We start from the raw sequence: 20,166 nt of genomic DNA, 5'->3' as shown, positions 1-20,166 counted from the left end.
TTAACATCGACCCTTCACATAATTAATCCGTTTAATTCCGTCTCATCCATGTTCTACTGTTTTATGACATATTCATATGTAAAATAATCCATTAATCACTTTCATCCGAGTCTAAAATCATAATCAATCTTTAAATTTACCAATTAATATTAACGATTTGCAGTTCCGGCTTCACAGCCAGAACTCACCCTTGGAACAGACGCAGCAACTGCTGCGCCTCTTCCAAAGGGCGCAGTGTCTGCTGCGCCTGTTCCAGGGTGATTTCTGTCCCTGAATTCCTTTTCTGCCTTGACCTAGTTTGTTTAGATTACGTATTAATCAACTAATATCTGTATTATCGCCTTCTGATCTGTCGTAATTTTATTTTCTTTTATTCTTTTTTATCAAATCATCCGTTTTAAAGGTATTTCCGACATAAATCGCCTATCTCATTGTAATTAATGTAATTTTTATTATTGTAATTCATAATTATTGTATTCCTTTTATCACTTGTATGTTTTCGCATGTAAATCAACGTTAAATCCTACTTCGACCCAATTGTATGCTAATTATGTGTCAACCGACTTAGTCTAATTCTCACATGCTAGGATTAATCTATGGATGTTGCATTGCATGCATATAGCCGACGATATATCGAGTACGAATAAACTCCCTAATCATTAGTAGAGGCCGCTATCGAGGCGGGCGGGATTAGGTGTTCGATCAAAAGAGCTTCCTAATACGTACCCTCACCCCTTACTCCAGATCTCCGTGAGCACCCGTGTTCATTGGCATCCACGAGAGTCATTCTAGACATAGAATGCTAAGGGTAACGATTGCTTAGTGTTCATGTCACTACTTTGTGTCTTGACATGACACGAGGTATTCGAACGGTTCCAATTTCCCATAAAAATTGGTGGCGACTCCATACAAAATGCAAACGCTTGTTTTCGAGCCCCTTCATCCAAGCGCCCCCGTGGGCGGCCCGCTGTCCACATTAGGCCACCAATACATAATGTCAGGAGGTAAGTTTTTATTAAGGGGTATTTTGTGAACCAAACGTACCTCCTCCGCTAAGAGCACACGACGCAGCTCATCATCCCTCCAAATGCCTTGCTCCTTATCGATAAAAGCTTCTACACGTAAAGACGGGTCAGCCTCAATATTCGGACTTGGAATGATACCACCACGCTCGCCCGGTACCTAGGCCGCCTCCCATACCCCAATCGATTCCCCATTCCCCACTCTCCATTGTAATCCCTCTTTAAGGAGGGATTTAGCTCCCCATAAACTCCGCCACACAAAACTTGGGTCGTGCCTCCTCCTTGCCTCGAGAATGGAGCAAGACTTAAAATATCTAGCTTTGATTACGCGCCCAGCCAAGGTATCGGGGTTCATCAAAAGTCGCCAAACCTGCTTAGCCAAGAGGGCTTGATTAAACACTCGTAAATTTCTAAACCCAAGTCCACCTTTGCTCTTCGGTAGACAAAGTCTATCCCATTTCCACCAATGAATTTTTCTTTGAGTCTCAGTCCAGCCCCACCAAAAACGAGCCATAGTCATGTGAATCTCATCTATGGTACCTTCCGGCAAAGCAAAAAGGCTCATCATGTAAGTCGGTATAGCTTGTGCAACGGCTTTAATTAACACTTCCTTCCCCGGCTTCGATAATAACTTCTCCTTCCATCCTTGCACCTTCTTCCACACTCTCTCTTTTAAACACGAGAAGACCGCTTTCTTTGACCTCCCTATGATGGTAGGAATCCCCAAATATTTTTCATGTCTCTCAACTTCTCGTACTCCTAGCGCAGCAACCAGATTTATTCTCACATTAGTAGATACTTTTTTGCTAAACACCACTTCCGATTTGGAATAATTTATCTTGTCCGATGCTCGTTCATACTTACTGATAATCTCAGCTATTGTCGAACATTCCGATTGATTAGCTCTAGCAAAAAGTATACTATCATCCGCGAAAAAAAGATGGGAAATCCTAGGAGCACCTCGGCACACCCGAGCTCCGTGAAGCTTCCCTAAATTTACTGCCTCATTAATTAAGTGCGAAAAGGCGTCACCACAAATAAGAAATAAGTAAGGAGATATCGGATCTCCTTGTCGAAGCCCCCTACTTGGTCGCACCACCCTTGAATTCTGCCCATTTATGAGGAAAGAATGAGCCACTGTAGACACGCAGTTCATAACCCTATTCCTCCACATCGATAAAAACCCCATCTTTTTCATAACTTCATCCAAAAAGCACCATTCCACCCGGTCATATGCCTTACTCATATCAAGCTTCAAAGCAATATTTCCGTTACGTCCTTCCCCACTTCGTTTCATAGCATGAAAAGTTTCAAAGGCTATTAAGGCATTGTCCGTTATGAGCCTCCCCGGAGTAAAAGCACTTTGATTTTCCGTAATAAAACCATTAAGCAACGGTTTTAGTCGATTAGCCATTGTCTTCGAAATAAGCTTGTACACAACGTTACAAAGACTAATAGGACGGAACTCCGTAATTTTTTTGGAGAAGAGCATTTCGGAATCAACACGACATTCGTCAAGTTTACTGCATCAATACTGCCTCTTCCCTCCCACCAATTTCGAACAAAAGTACATAAATCGGGGCCGACTATATTCCAATACTTTTGATAAAAAATAGCGTGCATACCATCCGGACCGGGTGCCTTGTTTGGGTGCATACAAAACATCGCCTCTTTAATCTCCTCATCGCATAATGGGTCGTCGAGAAAGTTTGGTTCATATCCGAAGTAATGACGGGAGGTATACAGGACAATACCTCGTCAAAATCAGACGGATTCGAAGTGCAAAACAGTTGCTCAAAATAATCTTTAATAACCTTCGATATAGCAGGTCCCTCGGTACACCATTCACCATTATCGTCTTCAATTCCAACAATTGCATTTCGTTTTTTTCTTTGTTTAGCTTTATGGTGAAAATAGCTTGTATTTTTATCGCCATCCCGCAGTTCACATTTACGAGCTCGAGTGTACCAATAGGTTTCATTTTGCTTTCGTAGTTAGAAGTACAATTAATAATTATTATATGTACATATTGTTTTAACTCAGGTCTTAACAAAGATATATATCAAAAGATATGCAGAAATGACAACAAGATGGATGGGTTACACTGGTAATAGTGAGGACTTTCAAACCAAAAGGTTGTGGGATCGAGCCTCATTAATGGGTTTTTTAGAGGTTGGACTTTAATATAAAGAAATAAAAATGCTAAATTAAAGAAATAAAAATGCTAAATTACTAACCTAGCCTTAAACTAACTTCACATTCGTATCCATAACTCAGAGTAAAGTTACTCAGTTGATCTTACTTAAAATCGTCTTAAATATAAAAAATGGTTTATCTAGCTATTTTAATCCATGCATTGTGTTCCGAAAGTTTGCTTTTTCCTTCTAATAACAAAACCAGTGTAACGGTAATTTCTAACCACAACAACAAAAATACAAGAAGACGAATAATATTCTCCCAGATCGATCAATCAATCAATAATCCAACAGAATCTCTCTGCATCGACATTCACACTTTTCACTACTATTTTGCTTACTTCACACTCTCCCTCTCTCTTCATCAATCAATTATTCCCCCAATTCTCCAAGAACCCTAATTTCCCAAATCAATTTCCCCACTAACAATGTCATCCTCATCAATCCCTTCTCACCGAAAACCCCCTCGTCGCAAATCAAACCCCAACCCTAATTCAACAATCAAACCCTCATCATCTTCATCATCGTCGTCATGGTGTTGTTCATTTAAAAGCCCACCAAAATCCCCAGAAACCCTAATTTCACTCCCTTACAAATACCGCCCAAATTACAATAAACCCACCGCAGAAACCCTAGCGAAATCGGTAATTAGTTCAGTATCAAGCTCACCCATGAGCGCTAAATCCGGGTTAAGTTTAGTGGGTCGGATTGACCCGAGAAAGATTCTTTCTCCTGGTCGGGTTTCCCCGATTGATGACCCGATCCCTCATTGCCAGGTCATCGACAATGTGGGTCCTACTGATGATGAGGTGGAGGTTGAGGTGGATGTGGATGTGGTGGGTCCCATGAAAGAAGTGATTTTGGAGGGTGACGTGGAGGTTGAGGTTGAGTGTGAGTATGATGTGAGATTGAGCTTAAAGGGGAAAAATGGAGGTGGGTGTTTGGTGTTGGAGGTTAATTCTAGGGTTTTGAAGGAGAATAGTGTTGTTTTTGATGGGTTGATTAATGGTAATAGTAGTAATGGTGGTAAAAATGGTGGGTTTTGGAGGATTGAGGTGCCTGATGTTGAGGATTTGGGTATTTTTCGCGAAACGATTGAGCTTATGTTTGAGGAGGATGTTGCTAGGAAGTTGATCAAAATTGGACCTTATCGCGCTATTGATATTCTTGAGGTAGTTTCACCATGGTTTTGCTTTTCATCATTTGAATAATTTGTGGTTAATGTTGTAGTTATGGTTTTGATTAGTTTATCTTTTTGTTTGTGCATTGTTGATGAAGTCATTTTTGGTTGATGTGTTTCGGTTTACTGAGGAATGTATTTAGCTACAAATACATGACTGGAACTTGATTGTGGAGATTGGCAAATGTATGGGATGTCATTCTGAATATGCTGTTGTTTTTAACTTGGTTTTGAATTGGTTAATATGGTTATGCTTGTGCATTGTTGAACAAATTATTCGGGTGTTAATTCCTATGTAATTTGATGGGTTTGGACTTTGGACAGTGGAATTTGTTTAGGTTGAACGACATGATTGAACTTCATAATGGAGATGGGACTGAGGGGAAGATTATTGAATATGCTTCATGATGAAAACTCTCCTGTTTGTCTATCTGTCTGTCTGATTAAACTGTTGCTGTGAAGACCTGCCTAAGTGTAATTGCAGCTGTGTTGTTAATTTCTCAGTAGAATAAATCGAGGTGGTGGATTCTTCCATCGTCCGGGTATATCTACTGCAAAATCCAGCTGTGTAGAGCACGCTTGTGGTGTATGCAGTGTTAAATGTACTCAATCTTAACTCGGTGTTAATAACACACAGATTTGACTCTAGATGAACCGAAGTGAAAATGTATACTGTGTACAACAACAAATAATAGTGTGTGTTTTTGAGGGAAATGGTGGACTGTGTGAGGTTTGGAAACAGTTTGAAATACATTGTAGTATTAGGTGTGACGAGGAAAATACTAAATCCATTTTTTTCTCATAAGGCTACCGTATGTTAATATGTATGCTTACCTCTCATATTTTGGAAAAATCTGACAGCGTATGTATGCTCGTGTCTCTCTAGGTATCAGCAAGCATTAAGTTCAACCGAGGTGTTCAATCTTGCTTAAAGTACCTTGAGGCTGTTCCTTGGACGGAAGAAGAGGAGGAGAAACTGAGCAAACTCTTCTCAAAGTTCAAATTTGATGATGCAAGTAGTACTGAACTATTCTCCAGGCTCAACCTGAATGACTGTAATACACCTCAGCAGAATCTGGCGAGTCAGTTGATTCGTTCCATCACTGCTTGTGAGAATACTAAACCAAGAAATGAGCTGAAATCCATGGTCAAGGGTCTCTTATCTAAAAGTTCGGTTTACGAGAAAGATCATCATGATATTACCAAGGATGATTTATACTCTGTTTGTCATAGTTGTCTGTCGTCGTTAGTTACTTTGTTCCAGGATGACTTAAACAGTAAGAAGAACCTCAATAAACCCTTGATTGAATCAGTCTCATGGCAGGTGGAAAATATCAACTGGCTGTTAGAAATCCTACTTGATCGACATATGGCTGAAGATTTCGTAGACGTGTGGGCTGCACAGACAAATTTACTTGATCTGCACGAAAGGGCTTCTCCCATGGTGAGATACGAACTAAGCCGGATCTCAGCGGTTTTGTTCACAGCCATGGGGACAAGAAAATTACAATGCGGTCCTGAATCTAGAAGTGGGCTTCTCCGGTCGTGGTTTGGCCCAATGCTACTTGACTTTGGGTGGCTGCAGAGGTGTAGAAAGGGACTGAATGTGAGGGAATTGGAAGAAGCAATGGGTCAGACCTTGCTGACACTTCCATTAAAGCAACAGTATGCATTATTCATGGAGTGGTTTAGATGTTTCTCTAAGCACGGGACCGAATGCCCTAATCTCGGCAAGGCCTTTCAGGTTTGGTGGCGGAGGTCCTTCTTAAGAGGCTCTGAGACTCGCGCCATTGAGTCGAGGTAGTACTCTTTGGACTATTTTTTTTTATTATTTTTAGTTCAGATTAATTTGTACCATTAGTGTAATGTCGCAGCGCTGTAGATTGATCTATGTAGTACCGGTGTACCACAATGTAGTTAGTGTAGAAATGTAACGAGCTTAAGCAAGCGCAAGGCATCTGTTGCCAAAGTAGGAGTACATTGTTTTCTATGCGGGATACCGAGTATTGTTTTTGTGAAAGATTGCAAACAATCTACGACTTGCCTGTTATTTCGGTTTTGCTTCTTCGTACAACTGGTAGGGAGAAATGGAAATGCACCTGAAACATTGACTTACAATCATGTTGCTAAATTTCTACCCCGATTTCATTTCATTACCTTTTGTGAAGGTTCATAAGGTGATCGTTTCCATATGACCATATTATCGAGCAGTTCTAGCACAATAACCGAGATTAAATGCAATGTACGAAATACAATACCCCAATCGCTGTTAAAACGCACTGCAATCATTCTGTTACTTGGCATTTATCCATGACATGTACCAGATGCTGTTGAATGGGAAGAAATACTCGATTATTTCTCTTCAATGATGGTGAAACTAAACTATAGCTGATAAACAACTACTCCGTATCTTTTAAACTGCTTAGGCATTAACATCCGTATTTAAACATGAAAACTGTGTGCTAGATCAGATGTATAGTGTCACCGAGATTATGATTCTGTTTCAGATTATGAATCTGTCGTAATTGAAGACTTGAAGCATCAGCATTTAGATACAGATGATGCATTAGAGCAAGAGAGGAAAATAAAGGCGGGTGCACACAAATTTATTAAAAGTTTAAAACACAACAAATAGAAACTTCATTAATTTATGTAAGGGAGAAATACATAGGCATTTGAGATTCAAACAAGACCAGTTACAGGAAACCCGATATTCGACCTACAATGGTTTTATCAAGTTAGTGTGGGGAGTATTCTGCCATTGTAGCTGCAACTGTTGAAATGACACGGCCAGCATCAAACGCTTCATCAGTTGAATTAAGAATGTCGATTTAGATATACACCTACTCTTGTAGGCTTCTGTTTATCCTCGTCGAGCTCATACCTCAGCAGAATACTTCTAACAGCCTCTTCCCTTTCTATTTCATTGGTTCAAGACATCACAACCCCAAAATCCACTCAAAAAAATCCTCTCAAAATAACATTTTATCTCCAAACAAAAATATCAATATAATGCGAAATAACAAGAAAATATACATAATTTTTCCCAAGTTTTGCATAGGCCATCAAGCGATTCAAATTACCGTATTATCCACCAATATTTCTTAAGCAAGACATCTAAATAAGAGATCTTACCCTCGTATATCCACCAATATATTTCAAGTAAAGCACTATATCATCCACCAATATTTCTACGTTTCATCCAGATGATTTTCGAGTACTTACATGTTACTATGTATCATCCAGCAATATTTAAACATATCGTCCAGATGAATTTTCAGGTAAAACATAGTTACTACGGTATATCCACCAATATTTCTACGTATCATCCAGATGATTTTCAAATTCTACCAATGTTTCTCAAATAAGGCATCTATAATAGTGTTATAGTTGACAATATTTGGAGAATTGGTGATCACATTTGGGTATTGAGTGATCATATCTGGGTTGATTTCATAAACTTATGGTTATAAACATAGAACCGTAAGTAAAGTTGTTAAGTTGAAAACTTAACACAATAATCAGTATGAATAACGCCATTGAAAAGTACGCAGCCAATCTTACAGAATTTGCCAGAAAGGAAGAATCCCAAATCGACAAGAGAAAAGACTTTTGACCTGACCCAAAAATCACAGCAGGCATGGTTGTATTAATGATAATATTGAAGAAGAAAAAATGAAGATTATTACCTCAATTAATTACCTCAATTATTTTGAATTGAACAATGACCATGTTCTATTCGCCGCACAACGTTGTAAGAACGTAACAACGAGGTGTGGCGGCTATTTTAGGGGGCTGACCATAGAAGATATTTATATAAGTTGGCCACAAATCTCACTTGACCTAATCCTTTGTAATACTAATTCTACAAGTTTTCTATTGTTCCTCTTGGTACAGTTACAAGCTTTTGATTTTTTAGAACCCTTTTCCACTCGGCTCTTTCACTTGCCTCTTCCACTTATCCTTTTGTCTCACGGTATAAGCTTGTGACAGCTTTTGTTAGTTACAAATGAGAATTTGTGATTGTTTCATACAACTAATAGACTATTATTAGCAACCATTAATTAACAATAATAAACCTTAGAGAAAATTGTAAATTACCACCTACTATTTACCGTATTTTACAAACAACCACCCTGTATTGTGTTTATTACAACTTACCACCTATATTACACGATATACATCCAAACTACCACCGTATTTCATTCCCGATCATCAATTTACTTAAGTCCCGACTCGTTAAGTTAATAAGCTATAAAATGACTAAAATACCCTTACTTTAATTTACTTAAAACCCTTGCTACCCCTAAATTAAAAGACAAACAAAATCTGTCTTTGAACCCAAAATACAATCAAAATCAAATTAAGTCAAATTAATTTTGAAGAATCAAAATCAATCTGGCAAAATTGTGCACCTTCAGCTAGGAGAACCAACAATCATTCCTCCCACCATCTCCTTCCCACCACCACCTCACATTCTCACCACAACTTCTTCACCGTAGCCACCTGACCACCACCCTCCGCATCGCTATCCTAGACATGCCATTTCATCGCACCACCAAATTTGCCGCCTTTCTCACCACGACCTCCAAGTTATCGCCACCATCACCCGAACCCACGAAATCCCCTCCCCTCTCACGAAAACCCAAGATCTACAAATTTAGTGGGTGGAAATTAACAAAAAGAGGGTAGGATAAGGTTGATTATGATGATGATGAAAGAGTTTTCCATACTAATTTATGGTGCTATTAGTTGTGTTTATGCTGCAACCAATTCTTAGGGTTCTTTCAATTTTGGGGGTTTTGTGTTGCAATTCAATAATTCACAGCTCATTTTTCTGTTTTTTTTTTTCTTTTTGGAGGATGAAGGTACTGATGATGAATGAATTATAGAGTGTTGGTGATGGATAAAGTAATTTATCTTTTAATTTAGGGGTAGCAAGGGTTTTAAGTAAATTAAAGTAAGGGTATTTTAGTCATTTTATAGCTTATTAACTTAACGAGTCGGTACTTAAGTAAATTGATGATCGGGAATGAAATACGGTGGTAGTTTGGATGTATATCGTGTAATATAGGTGGTAAGTTGTAATAAACACAATACAGGGTGGTTGTTTGTAAAATACGGTAAATAGTAGGTGGTAATTTACAATCCGACATTTCACTTGGTTGTCGTGTTGCATGTCCAACACCTATTGTGTCGACATAGATGCGATTTTCGACACTTCATTTTAGACCAAAAAATAGAAAAATTCGCACAAAATAGTTGTATTGTATCCAACACTCGACACGTGTCGAACAGGACACCCGTGTCGGAGAGTTGGGGTAACACAAATCCTAACTAATGATGAAATTTTATATTAATTCATACTACATTTTAATATAGATTAATCTCAATTATTTGCCTTATCTTTTCAAAATAGACAAAGGTAGATTTTAACTTGTTATTTTAAAACAAAGGTGATTTGGAATGGATTGGATTGGAGGGAGTATTAACTAATCAATTTTACCTTCTTTTGTCTGTAATTTAATAAAATTGACAGTTTTTAATGACTTTTAATAAGTTACCTAAAATAAAATGCTATCTCAGGTCGCATTTGAGAAATCAGCTACCTAAAATGAGTTATCTTTCATCTACCTTTTCAGCTAATTTGTCAAACTCATTTTTATATAATCAGTTACCTTATCGTCTCCTAATTTCAGCTACCTTTCTAGGTTTCAGTTAACTTTTCGATTTTCAGCTACCTGTTTCAATTAGCTTCTTTTCAGTTAATTTTACCCAACAGAGCCTTTATTATACGAAACAAAAACACATAGACGAGTATATGAAACAACAACTAGTTCAATTATAAACCCGTATTCATTACGCGGGGTCTAAACTAGTAATTGAATAGAAGCTCAACATAATTGGTACTTCGTACTTTGGTAGGATGTTAGTAGAGCTGACAACTTGATCTAAATTATGTGACGAGTACCTGTTTTTATAAGGTCAACTCCATTAAAGCAACAGTATGCGTTATTCATGGAGCGGCTTTGATGCTCTCTAAGCACGGGACCGAATGCCCTAATCTTAGCAACGCCTTTCAGGTTTGGTGGCGGAAGTCCTTCATAAGAGGCTCGTGCCATTGAGTCGAGGTAGTACTCTTTGGTCTATTTTTGTTATTTGTTGTTCACATTAATTAGGTCGTCATTCACTGTTCCAGCACAATAACCAAGACTAAATGCAATATATACGCGATATGATACCCCAATCAATGGATACCTCCTCAATCGCTGTTAATACGCTGCAATCACCGTGTTAGCACTTATCCGTGATGTGAAACTAAACTACTCCGTATTTTTAAACTGTTTAAGCATTAACATCTGTATTTAAACATGAAAACTGTGTGTAGTTCAGATGTATACTGTCACCAAGATTACGCATCAGAGCAGGAAAGGGAAAAAAAAAGGCAGGTTCACACAAATTTGTTAAAACACAACGTAAATATAGAAACTTCATTAATTATATAATTAAGGGAGAAATACATAGACCAGTTACGAGAAAAACTCGAGGTTTGACCTACAATGGTTTTAACATTTTTATAGGGTGTATTCTGTCATTGTAGCTGCAAGCCTGTAAGTTGCTGCAACTGTTGAAATGGCATCATTCTTCACATCAAACGCTTCATCAGTTGAATTGAGATGACAAACATCAAACGCCTTTAATTTAGATGTACATCTACTTCTGTAAGCTTCTGTTCATCCTCGTCAATCTCATTCCGCAGCAGAATACTCCTATCCAACCTCTTCCCTTTCTATTTTGTTGGTTCAAGACATCACAACCTCTCTCAAAAAAATTCGAAAGGAACATCTTATCTCCAAAAAGTATCAATATAATATACATTATTTTCCCAAGTTTTGCATAGGCCATCAAACAATTCAAACTATCATATTATCCACCAATATTTTTTATGATCCACCAATATTTTTCTAGTAAAACATCTTATTATCCCATATGAGCCACCAATATTTCTCAAGTAAGACATCTATAACAGTGTGATAAGTGACAACATTTGGAAAAATAAGTGAACACATTTGGGGATATTATCTAAACCTATGGTGATTTGTCCTAGGGTGTTAAATGAAAGGGATATACTGATGCGAATAAATCATCAAATCCCTAGCGATTACATTCAGACACTTTACCCTTAGCGTCATCCCATCACCCAAAACTAGTAAATCCCCAAATTAGTCTATTAATAATCATGATACGGTCGATTCACTAGGGCTAATACCAGAACGGCAAAATCCCTATAATCATAGTACCATAGGTTAAGACGTTAAGTTGAAAACCTAACGTGACAATCAGTATGAATAACGCCATCGAAAAGTACGCAGCCAATCTTACGGAATATGCCGAAAAGAAAGAAACCCAATTCAACAAAATCACAACAGACATGAAGAAGAAAATGAAGATTATTACCTGAATTAGATATTATTGCTTTTGAATTGAAATAAATTATCATGTTCGCCGCACAACGTTGTAAGAACATAACAACGAAGTGTGGCGGCTATTTTGGAGGGCTGACAATTGCAGCTATTTATATAAGTTTGCTTGACCTAATTCTTTGGTGTACTCCCTCTATTTTTTTATATATGACGTTTTACATTTACGAGGTAAGCCTTTGACTTTAATATTTACAAAAATATATTTGTTCAAAAAATATAAAAATAGTACCACTAAATTCCTTACGAAAAACTATTTCGTATGAATATACATATCATAATATTTAGTCTTATATTTTAAGAGATATTGAAGAGAGAAGGAAGTGTCTCGAAATGTGAGAAAGTCATATATAAAAATATAGAGGGAGTATAAGAATTAAGGATGAGCAAAAATATACGAAACGGTTTTAATATACGGATACGATATGGTATACGGTTTCAATTAAACGAATTTCCATATATACGATACGAATTTCCGTATATATGATATGGTTTTCAAAAAACCGTATCGTATCCGGGTCAGGCAAAAACAAAATCGGGTATACGGTTTCTGATACGGTTTTTGAAAAGAAATAAATAAAACAAATAATATCTTACAAAAACTAAATAGTTTAACCAAAATCACTTTAACTTGTGCAATTTCTTTTTCCCTATTGCATTTGTATAATGAATATTGAAATTTTGATTATTTTAATATGTAACCTATTATTAAATTTAAGTTAGGGTGTACCGGTTTTATCGCGTATGCAATAAATTGAACAAATAACTGAAATCCGTATCCGGGTATACGAAAACCGGATATACGAAAACCGGGTATACGGTTAAACCGGGTCGGATCCGTATCGACAAAATTGTGAATTTAAAAACCGTATACCCGATACGGTTTTGCTCAGCCCTAATAAGAATTCATTTGTCCAAATTTGGATTTACTTAATGGGTTGTTAATTGTACATAAATATGGCCCAAACTTTGAATTGATTTGGTAGCGTCCTTACTCGAATCGATTTATTTGAAATCGAGGGTAGGATTTGAAATAATCGGAACAAGTTTGCTCTGGAAAGTTAAGATCGGAAAATATCTCGAATAAGAATGATACAGTGAAAATAGAAGCGAGTCTCGTCATACGAAAAATGATCCAATGCAAGCTTCTGGAGTTGTGGCCTGTGGGTAGCGATAAGAGACTCGTGCTCTTGGAAATAAGTGAATAGAGGTTCAGCATTTTGGTAGTTAATAGAGCTGACAATTTGATCTAGGGGCAATAACAATGTTAAGGAAATCGGTTTCTAAAGTTCGAAACCGGTTCATGTTAGAAAAGGAAGAGGAAAAGGGGACCATAAATAAAGTATGCAACTTTTTCTATTGAATATGAAGTTTTATATGTGATGATGTCGGTAAAAAAAAAGGCCTGGAAGTACAATCGCTGTTATTAAGTCGGCATGGAAGTACAATCGCTGTTATTGTCCTAATACGAATACACGATGATTCAACTGACAAATCCAGAAATTCTTAACGCCGATCAGTTCATTAAAAAGCGCGAGCCAGGAATATCATGAGCCCCTCAGTAGTCAGTACTCACCAATATGCTTACATAGCAGAAGTTGTTAGCCAAGCATCTACTTCATGCTTCTTTGTGAGCAACTTCGAAAGCTAAGCAAAACTTAGTCAGCAGCAACACGACACTACTAGCCATTAACAACCGCATCTAACGATGGTTTTACATCAACATTTACTGTAAAACGCACGTCATTTACCCAGATATTCTTAAAAAAGGTACAGTAGTTATTAAAATAAATATTTTATACGATTACTTGGGTAAATAACATGTTCTACAGTTTTTTCCGGTGCAAGACCACTTTACAAGAAACTTTTTGAACAATTGCAGAAAAGGTGAAAAACCTAAAAAAACTTCTGTATATTCTCTACCTCACTTCATACACACAAATCTACGACACTCATAACTAAGAAATGTAAACACGCTCACACTTCCGAGAGAATGAAAGAATATATATATATATATATATCGACAATTGAATAGAAGAATATATCACCAGATAAAATGGTTAGGTGAACAATGTGGGATTGATCGGTCTCTTCCCTTCCATGGCATCTTTCTTCCTTCTGCAGTTGGTGCAAAGGAAGGGCCCCTCCCATGGTTTTGACGAAGGCGAGAAAAATGGCCCAGAGTTTACAGATAAACCTTCATTCGATGGGTGATCCACCTGGCAGATGGCACATCTGAAAAGGCCAGAATCTGGGTTCATAGGGAAATCCTTACCAAGCCTGCATATATCAAAAACAGATACACCATCAAGTATTGTTGCTTGGGCAGCTATTAGCATTTCGCTCTCGTAGTCTCTAACTCTCTATTGTGGCAAATAACAGATTACACATTGACGGAAAATCAAATGCATGCATTAAAATGGCCTGAGTAGTAATTTACCACTTGAAGAAATGCAATGCCTAGCTTAGAGTAAGTTTATCGTGTAATTAAAATAGTATTATGATGCGGCGGCAATTAATTTCACACAAAAGGTCAACATAACAGATTACACAAACAAGTTGAGTAAAATAATTAACAAACAAGTTGTTGAGTAGTTGTTAAGTGTGCAACAGATTGTCAAAAAAATCTAGTTGTTTTCCCTTTAATCCCGTGACATCCATAATTAAGATTGCAATGATTCATTGTCTAAACCATCCATCACAAACGTAAGAACAATTAAAAAATTCATAAAAAAAAGATAACCTACGCAGACCACTAATTCTTGTCTTTGCATGCAGAGAAACTTAAATGATTGCAACACGCTATATACCTAATAATTTGACCAAATTTCATTATTGTTTTTCCCTAATTATTGGTACAGCTCCGTTGAGGGTAGGTCATTTTGTCAAAAACTACAATTTCTGGAGATAGACAGCTTAGAAGGATCACGCCCAATGTAAAGGCAAACTAAGGCGAAAACATCCAGCTTTTGGATGGTCACTACTCTTACTAGACAGATGATAGGCTCTCTCAATAAAGGTACGATTAAAAGGTATTAGTCTCCAAAATTCGCCAAATTCCAGAGCTCTACAAATGCTGAACAGAAAAACCATCTTTACAAAAATCAGTTTTCAGTTCACAAAAGGCAGAGAGTATACTTCTAAGTTTCAGATCTTTCAACAGAGAATATGAAAGGAAGTTCTCTAAAATAATTAAGTGGTTCTACAACACAAAACCACCTTAAGATACAAGGCAGCCTTGTCGTGCTAGAATTGAGGCATAAGATAACAGCAGAATGACATTAACTATCTGACAGCTAAGCGAATATCAAGGGAAAAACAAGAGACCAAAACGAAAGCATTCACGACAATTTCAGTGTCGTGAAAAAGAGCAAGCGTCGTAAAACACTGACATGCTGCGTGTCCTAGATTTTTAAAATCTACACTCAAGACTGCACATTATTGAAATATGCAGCACTTTTGATATAGAGTTTATCAGAGACAGACATAAAGAAAGTCACATAGCTAGGTCACTGACCAAAACAAGCGTCACCCTGTTCCAGCTCTTTCAAGCAGTAAATGCTCACATTGAGCAGCACTATTGAAGTATGCAAATGATGCAAAGAAGTGTGCAAGGGATAAATGCTCACCTTTCTGCAAGCATAGCAGAACCCTCTTCAAAAAGCTCCTCCACAGCTCCAACAGCAGAGAGCTTAGACGATTTACTCGTTGCTTTCAGAGATTTCTTTCTAAATAGCAGTGAGCTCAGTCCATTGTTCTTTTTAGCAGGCATTGGAGCCAATACCGGGTGAACTGAGGGAATAATGTCAACAACTAAGCAAGTTGTATCATCCTTAAGACCCTTTGATCTCAAAGCTTCCTGATCCATGTCCAGTGGAAGCAAAATTAGAGTGTGAATTATCGTCTTAATGAGCAAGGAAAAAGCATAGCACCCTATCAATGTAAATAAACTAACCTTAACAACAAGCTTTGCGGCTAGGTCAGCTGGTAAACCTCGACAAGCTTTTGCAGCAGCCTCAGATGATAGAGCATCCCAAATACCATCAGAAGCAATAACTAGTCTTCCCCCAGCATCAGAGAGCTGAAGGCAATTCAAGTCAATCTTCTCTTATAAACAGTTCTAGCGAACGTCATCTAATCTAGATTAAAGCCATTTGAGTGGTGATACTAATGAGCTGATTCAAAACTCGTAGTATCAAGACCGCCCTTGTGAATACTTTACACACACCCAAAATAATCTGACAAGAAATCTATCAGGATATGCCAATGACTCACCTTCACTTGTTTAACGTGTGGTACTGGAACAATGAACTCTCCGACATCTGTATCACCAATTGACCGAGAAAGGCATAGTCCTCCCGGCCAGCAGCGAAGAGGGCCAACCTGGAAAACCCTAACAAATATCAGTGGCTTATTCAAGTATATTCTAGCTGAATAAACTACCATGAAAATATGAAATATAAAGTCACTAATTATACCGCATTTCCCCCAAAAATATTAAGCCTTCCAACTTCACCACCACTAGCTGTCACACGATCTCTTTCTTCTTCATTTTCCTCTAAGCGGTGATCCACAGTTAAGAGAGAAACAACTCCCCCTTGTGTGTCCAGTATGCATCTAGAATCACCGACAGACGCAACAGTCACAGTCCATCCATCTACCACAACAAAAGTGACTGTTGTCCCAGATCTTTCGCCTGTTCATTTCACGCAATCAGAAAATGTAGAAAATACTAAAAATGTGGGGACACAACAACTGCGAACAGAACCAACCTTTTTGCTGGAACTCGATATCAGTTTTCACAAACCCGGCAACCAATGCACGAGGAAGAGCCTGAAGCCAATCTTCCCTACTAGCACCTTCGGGTATGGCACTTAAGACATTACTCAATAAGTTCTCCTTAGTATATATAGCAGCTGATATTCCATTATGACCATCAAATATCTACCATCAACAAACTTAGTTTAGCAAATCCGTCAAACAAATCATACTCAAAGGACCAAGTACCAAAAAAAAAAAAAAAAAACATTACCGCGAAAACAGAAAAACAAGTGTCGGGATTCCCAGGGATTCTCTGGTAATCAGTCTTTATAAGAAAATAATCCTCTCCTTTCTTAGCCAAAGCTGCTTGTCCATACCTAATTATGGGTTTCTCTACCTTCTCAGACCTAAGTTCACGACCAATCAGTGTTGCAAGTGGAATAAGAGGTGGGTTCACCTGCGATACTTCCGTCTGGCTCATCTTGAGCTATGTTTCAACATCTCTTAGTTTTCCTCTTCGTAATCCTAACACTAAGAACACAATACATTCAATTAAATCAACAATATTTTACATCATCTCTTATTCCTCCTCTTCAATCCCAACACTAAGAACACTACACATTTCAATCAAATCAACAACATATGTCAACATCTCGTAATTCTCCTTTTCATGATCCTAACACTAAGAACACAATACATTCCAATTTCCAACCAAATCAGCAGTAGCATAACTTTTACCGAGTAATTCAACTCTTATGTTCGACAAATTCCAGATAACGCGGTAAAATGACAAATAAATCGACACTGAACTCCAACAAACCATGAATTCACTCATATATTCTCTTTCAAGGCCGCAATTTAAATTTTTAAATCTTACTTGAATATATTACATCAACCAGCATTTTCCAAATGACAGATAAATACAAGGTGAACTACAACAAACCATTAATTCACCCATATCTTCTCTTTCAAGGCCGCGATTTCAATTTCATAAATTCCACTCGAATATATCACATGAACCAGCCTTTTCATCACAAGTGACAGATAAATACAAGTTGAACTCCAACAAATCACAAATTCACTCATATTTTCTCCTTTAAGGCCGCGATTTCAATTTCGCAAATTTCAATTGAATATATCACATTAACCAGCATTTTCAGCACAAATGACAGATTAATACAAACATAACTCCAACAAACCATAAATTCACCTACATCTTCACTTTCGCGGCGGAGATTTCAGTTCAAAATTTACAAAATAAATCACAAATTTCACAATAATGACAGATATTAAGCACATGAACAAGTAGAAGACGCCAATTTATTTCAAATGAAGTAATGTTTGAGTCAAATGTCATTATTAACAATGAAAAATTGCGAGAAATCAACAATTTTATGCACGCCACAAATTTCTATTCACTGAAAAATGCTCGAAATTATATCGAATAAAAATGAAAAATAGAAAATAAAATAAATCGATAGCAATAAATGAAACAATGTGGAATGATGAAGAACTTACAGATCGAAGTGTGAAAGAGAGGGATGAAAATAACAGAAAAGAAGATGTGATAAATTTGGGGAAATTAGTTATTTTTAGAGAGAGAAATAGACAGAAAACGACATTGCCAGATTTATGTGGAAAAAGATCAAAGGAAAGTTAAGAGAGAGAGAGAGAGATGGGGAAGACGCGGGTGTTCGGAAAAATGTAGGCGGAAGTCAATTCATAGTCGTTTAAGACGGTAATATTCGTTTTAAGCTTAATACATACAGGTTAAATATCACTCTATATGGGTTTATAAGACAAATTTTTAATTTTTTCAATACATTTTTTCAATACAAAGAGTTTGTGTGTTCTTTGACTATTATCTCTAAGCTCCTAATATTAGCTTTATTCCATCAATCTTCCTCATAGGTTATGTTACAAATAGGCAATTAGCCTCATTTAAAACGGTTTCAACTTAAAAACGAAAAAAAATACCACAATTTTATGTGGTACCCATTAATTTTGTTAGATTTTCCACGATATTCCTGCTTTTAAGAATACTCATGATATCCTTGGGGTTTCACTTTTGTGCCCAAAATTCCCCTTAACATAATAGATGTTGAGAAGTCATTAAGTTTTGGGCACAAAGATTAAGAAAAGAAATGTGAGCCAATTATAAGATGACAAGTTGATCAAATTGAGAGTGAATGATCAAATTGCTCATCAAATGCAATTCTAGAAGAGAAATGACAACAATTGACTGAGAGAGTAGCCTTAGACTGATGATTTGCGCCTATTCGGACCCCAAAATAAAATAGGGCAACAAATGACCAAGACAGAGAAAGTAAAATGTTTACCCTAACTCAGACTTTTTAAAATTTTCCATGATTTCTACTTTCAATCCATTTAAAAAGGTAAAAAGCTATTATCTTAAACTTGATTCATAATAACTTAATAAGCACTTCTCCAATTTAATTTTATTGTACTCTTTTCTCCAAAATTTATTCCAAATTAATTATCAAAATGTCATTGTCTTCATTCTTCCCAAGAGTAATGAAAGGAATAAAGTAATTTAATATTTATCTCTTAAATCTTCCTAAAATAAAAAGTAGGATAATACAAATGAAGTGGATGGAATATTATTTAGAACATAGTCGAATTTATAAAAACCGCTCATATAAATAGAGTATTTCACTATTTATCATTAAATTACGAATGAGTATATAAAGTTTTAAGAGAACGGGAAATGAAAATGCGGGATGTGCAGAGTGCAGTCCAGGAATAAAAGGGGAGAGCTAAGGTGGCCACGTGATTGACGGACCCAACACATTAACAAGAAACGCAAAATATACGACTACTTTCGTAAATGTATCTTGTAGTTGTATTCACTCAACCACTCCTTCTTTAGGGATTTGTTGCCCCAGCTGGCCAGTGCTATTTGTGTACGCAATTGGGTTGAATTGTCCAACTCCTCACCCAATTCTTTTGTGGATATAATATACCGAGTATATATATAGCAGTCCGTCTTGCTTGTGACGGAGATACCCGTCGCAAGCTTGCGATGGGTCGGATAGTGCTGTATTCGTGCTTAATGGGTCGACATTGCGTACTGTGCATGAATAGGGAATGATGACTTTTTTACCGTGAGCATTTAATGTTCTGCATTAATGAAATAGTAATCTCCCCTTCCCAATTAACCTAAATTACCGCATAATTTAGGTAACCTCCTCATCTCTCTAAAACATTCATCCGTCTCATCTTCCCCTTTCTCTCTCCCCATTCAAATTTCTATGAATCCAAACTTTCAATTTCTTCCGACCCTTCATAATTAGCCAAAAAATAACAAAACATTATCAATCAAGATGGTAACAAAACGTCTGACACTGAAGAAAAACACAAGATCCGCAAGCAAGAGTGACGAAGTCGGTGGAGGTATGTATTTTCGTTGCTACTGTTATTATTTTTTGGGTTAATGTTTATGATTATGGTTCCGTTGTTTGTTAATTGAGACATGCAAATGATCCATGTGGAAATATTGTTTGATT

At 37.1% G+C, this 20,166-nt stretch overlaps 2 protein-coding genes and 2 long non-coding RNA genes across 5 annotated transcripts; 1 reads left to right on the top strand and 3 right to left on the bottom strand.

Annotated features, from left to right (window-relative positions):
• The first annotated feature begins 3,400 nt into the window (after positions 1-3,400).
• Positions 3,401-6,447, top strand: LOC141657636 (BTB/POZ domain-containing protein At2g13690). Its single transcript, XM_074464929.1, has 2 exons — positions 3,401-4,389; positions 5,284-6,447. The coding sequence occupies exons 1-2, from the start codon at positions 3,646-3,648 to the stop codon at positions 6,199-6,201; spliced, it is 1,662 nt and encodes a 553-aa protein (XP_074321030.1). The 5' UTR covers positions 3,401-3,645; the 3' UTR covers positions 6,202-6,447.
• A 539-nt stretch (positions 6,448-6,986) lies between these two features.
• LOC141657638 (uncharacterized) lies at positions 6,987-9,379 on the bottom strand. Its single transcript, XR_012548818.1, has 2 exons — positions 8,087-9,379; positions 6,987-7,315 (listed from the first exon to the last, which is right to left on the bottom strand). It is a non-coding gene; the product is annotated as an uncharacterized LOC141657638 (long non-coding RNA).
• Positions 9,380-10,878: 1,499 nt separating this feature from the next.
• Positions 10,879-11,943, bottom strand: LOC141657637 (uncharacterized). Of its 2 annotated transcripts, none has more exons than XR_012548817.1 (2): positions 11,856-11,943; positions 10,879-11,248 (listed from the first exon to the last, which is right to left on the bottom strand). It is a non-coding gene; the product is annotated as an uncharacterized LOC141657637 (long non-coding RNA). The 2 variants fall into 2 exon arrangements; XR_012548816.1 differs by having other exon boundaries at positions 10,879-11,243; positions 11,856-11,937.
• A 1,714-nt stretch (positions 11,944-13,657) lies between these two features.
• Positions 13,658-18,327, bottom strand: LOC141657635 (putative protein phosphatase 2C 5). The gene is made up of 8 exons (XM_074464928.1): positions 18,158-18,327; positions 16,911-17,170; positions 16,651-16,822; positions 16,357-16,574; positions 16,154-16,261; positions 15,834-15,959; positions 15,508-15,737; positions 13,658-14,158 (listed from the first exon to the last, which is right to left on the bottom strand). The coding sequence occupies exons 2-8, from the start codon at positions 17,118-17,120 to the stop codon at positions 13,939-13,941; spliced, it is 1,284 nt and encodes a 427-aa protein (XP_074321029.1). The 5' UTR covers positions 17,121-17,170; positions 18,158-18,327; the 3' UTR covers positions 13,658-13,938.
• Between the last annotated feature and the right edge of the window lie 1,839 nt (positions 18,328-20,166).

The sequence above is a fragment of the Silene latifolia genome, chromosome 5, assembly GCF_048544455.1.
Source record: "Silene latifolia isolate original U9 population chromosome 5, ASM4854445v1, whole genome shotgun sequence".
Taxonomy (NCBI): domain Eukaryota; kingdom Viridiplantae; phylum Streptophyta; class Magnoliopsida; order Caryophyllales; family Caryophyllaceae; genus Silene; species Silene latifolia.
The sequence above is the reverse complement of the archived record's forward strand: the minus strand, read 5'-3'. Positions and strand labels throughout refer to the sequence as shown.

What these genes read in the sequence shown, in the direction of transcription:
- LOC141657636 (XM_074464929.1), top strand. Translation starts at nt 3,646, where the DNA reads ATGTCATCCTCATCAATCCCTTCTCACCGAAAACCCCCTCGTCGCAAA. An exon ending in GCGCTATTGATATTCTTGAG is followed by an intron (nt 4,390 to 5,283) that starts GTAGTTTCACCA and finishes GTGTCTCTCTAG; the next exon opens with GTATCAGCAAGCATTAAGTT.
- LOC141657635 (XM_074464928.1), bottom strand. Translation starts at nt 17,120, where the DNA reads ATGAGCCAGACGGAAGTATCGCAGGTGAACCCACCTCTTATTCCACTT. An exon ending in TATCGAGTTCCAGCAAAAAG is followed by an intron (nt 16,575 to 16,650) that starts GTTGGTTCTGTT and finishes TGAAATGAACAG; the next exon opens with GCGAAAGATCTGGGACAACA. An exon ending in ATATTTTTGGGGGAAATGCG is followed by an intron (nt 16,262 to 16,356) that starts GTATAATTAGTG and finishes AGGGTTTTCCAG; the next exon opens with GTTGGCCCTCTTCGCTGCTG.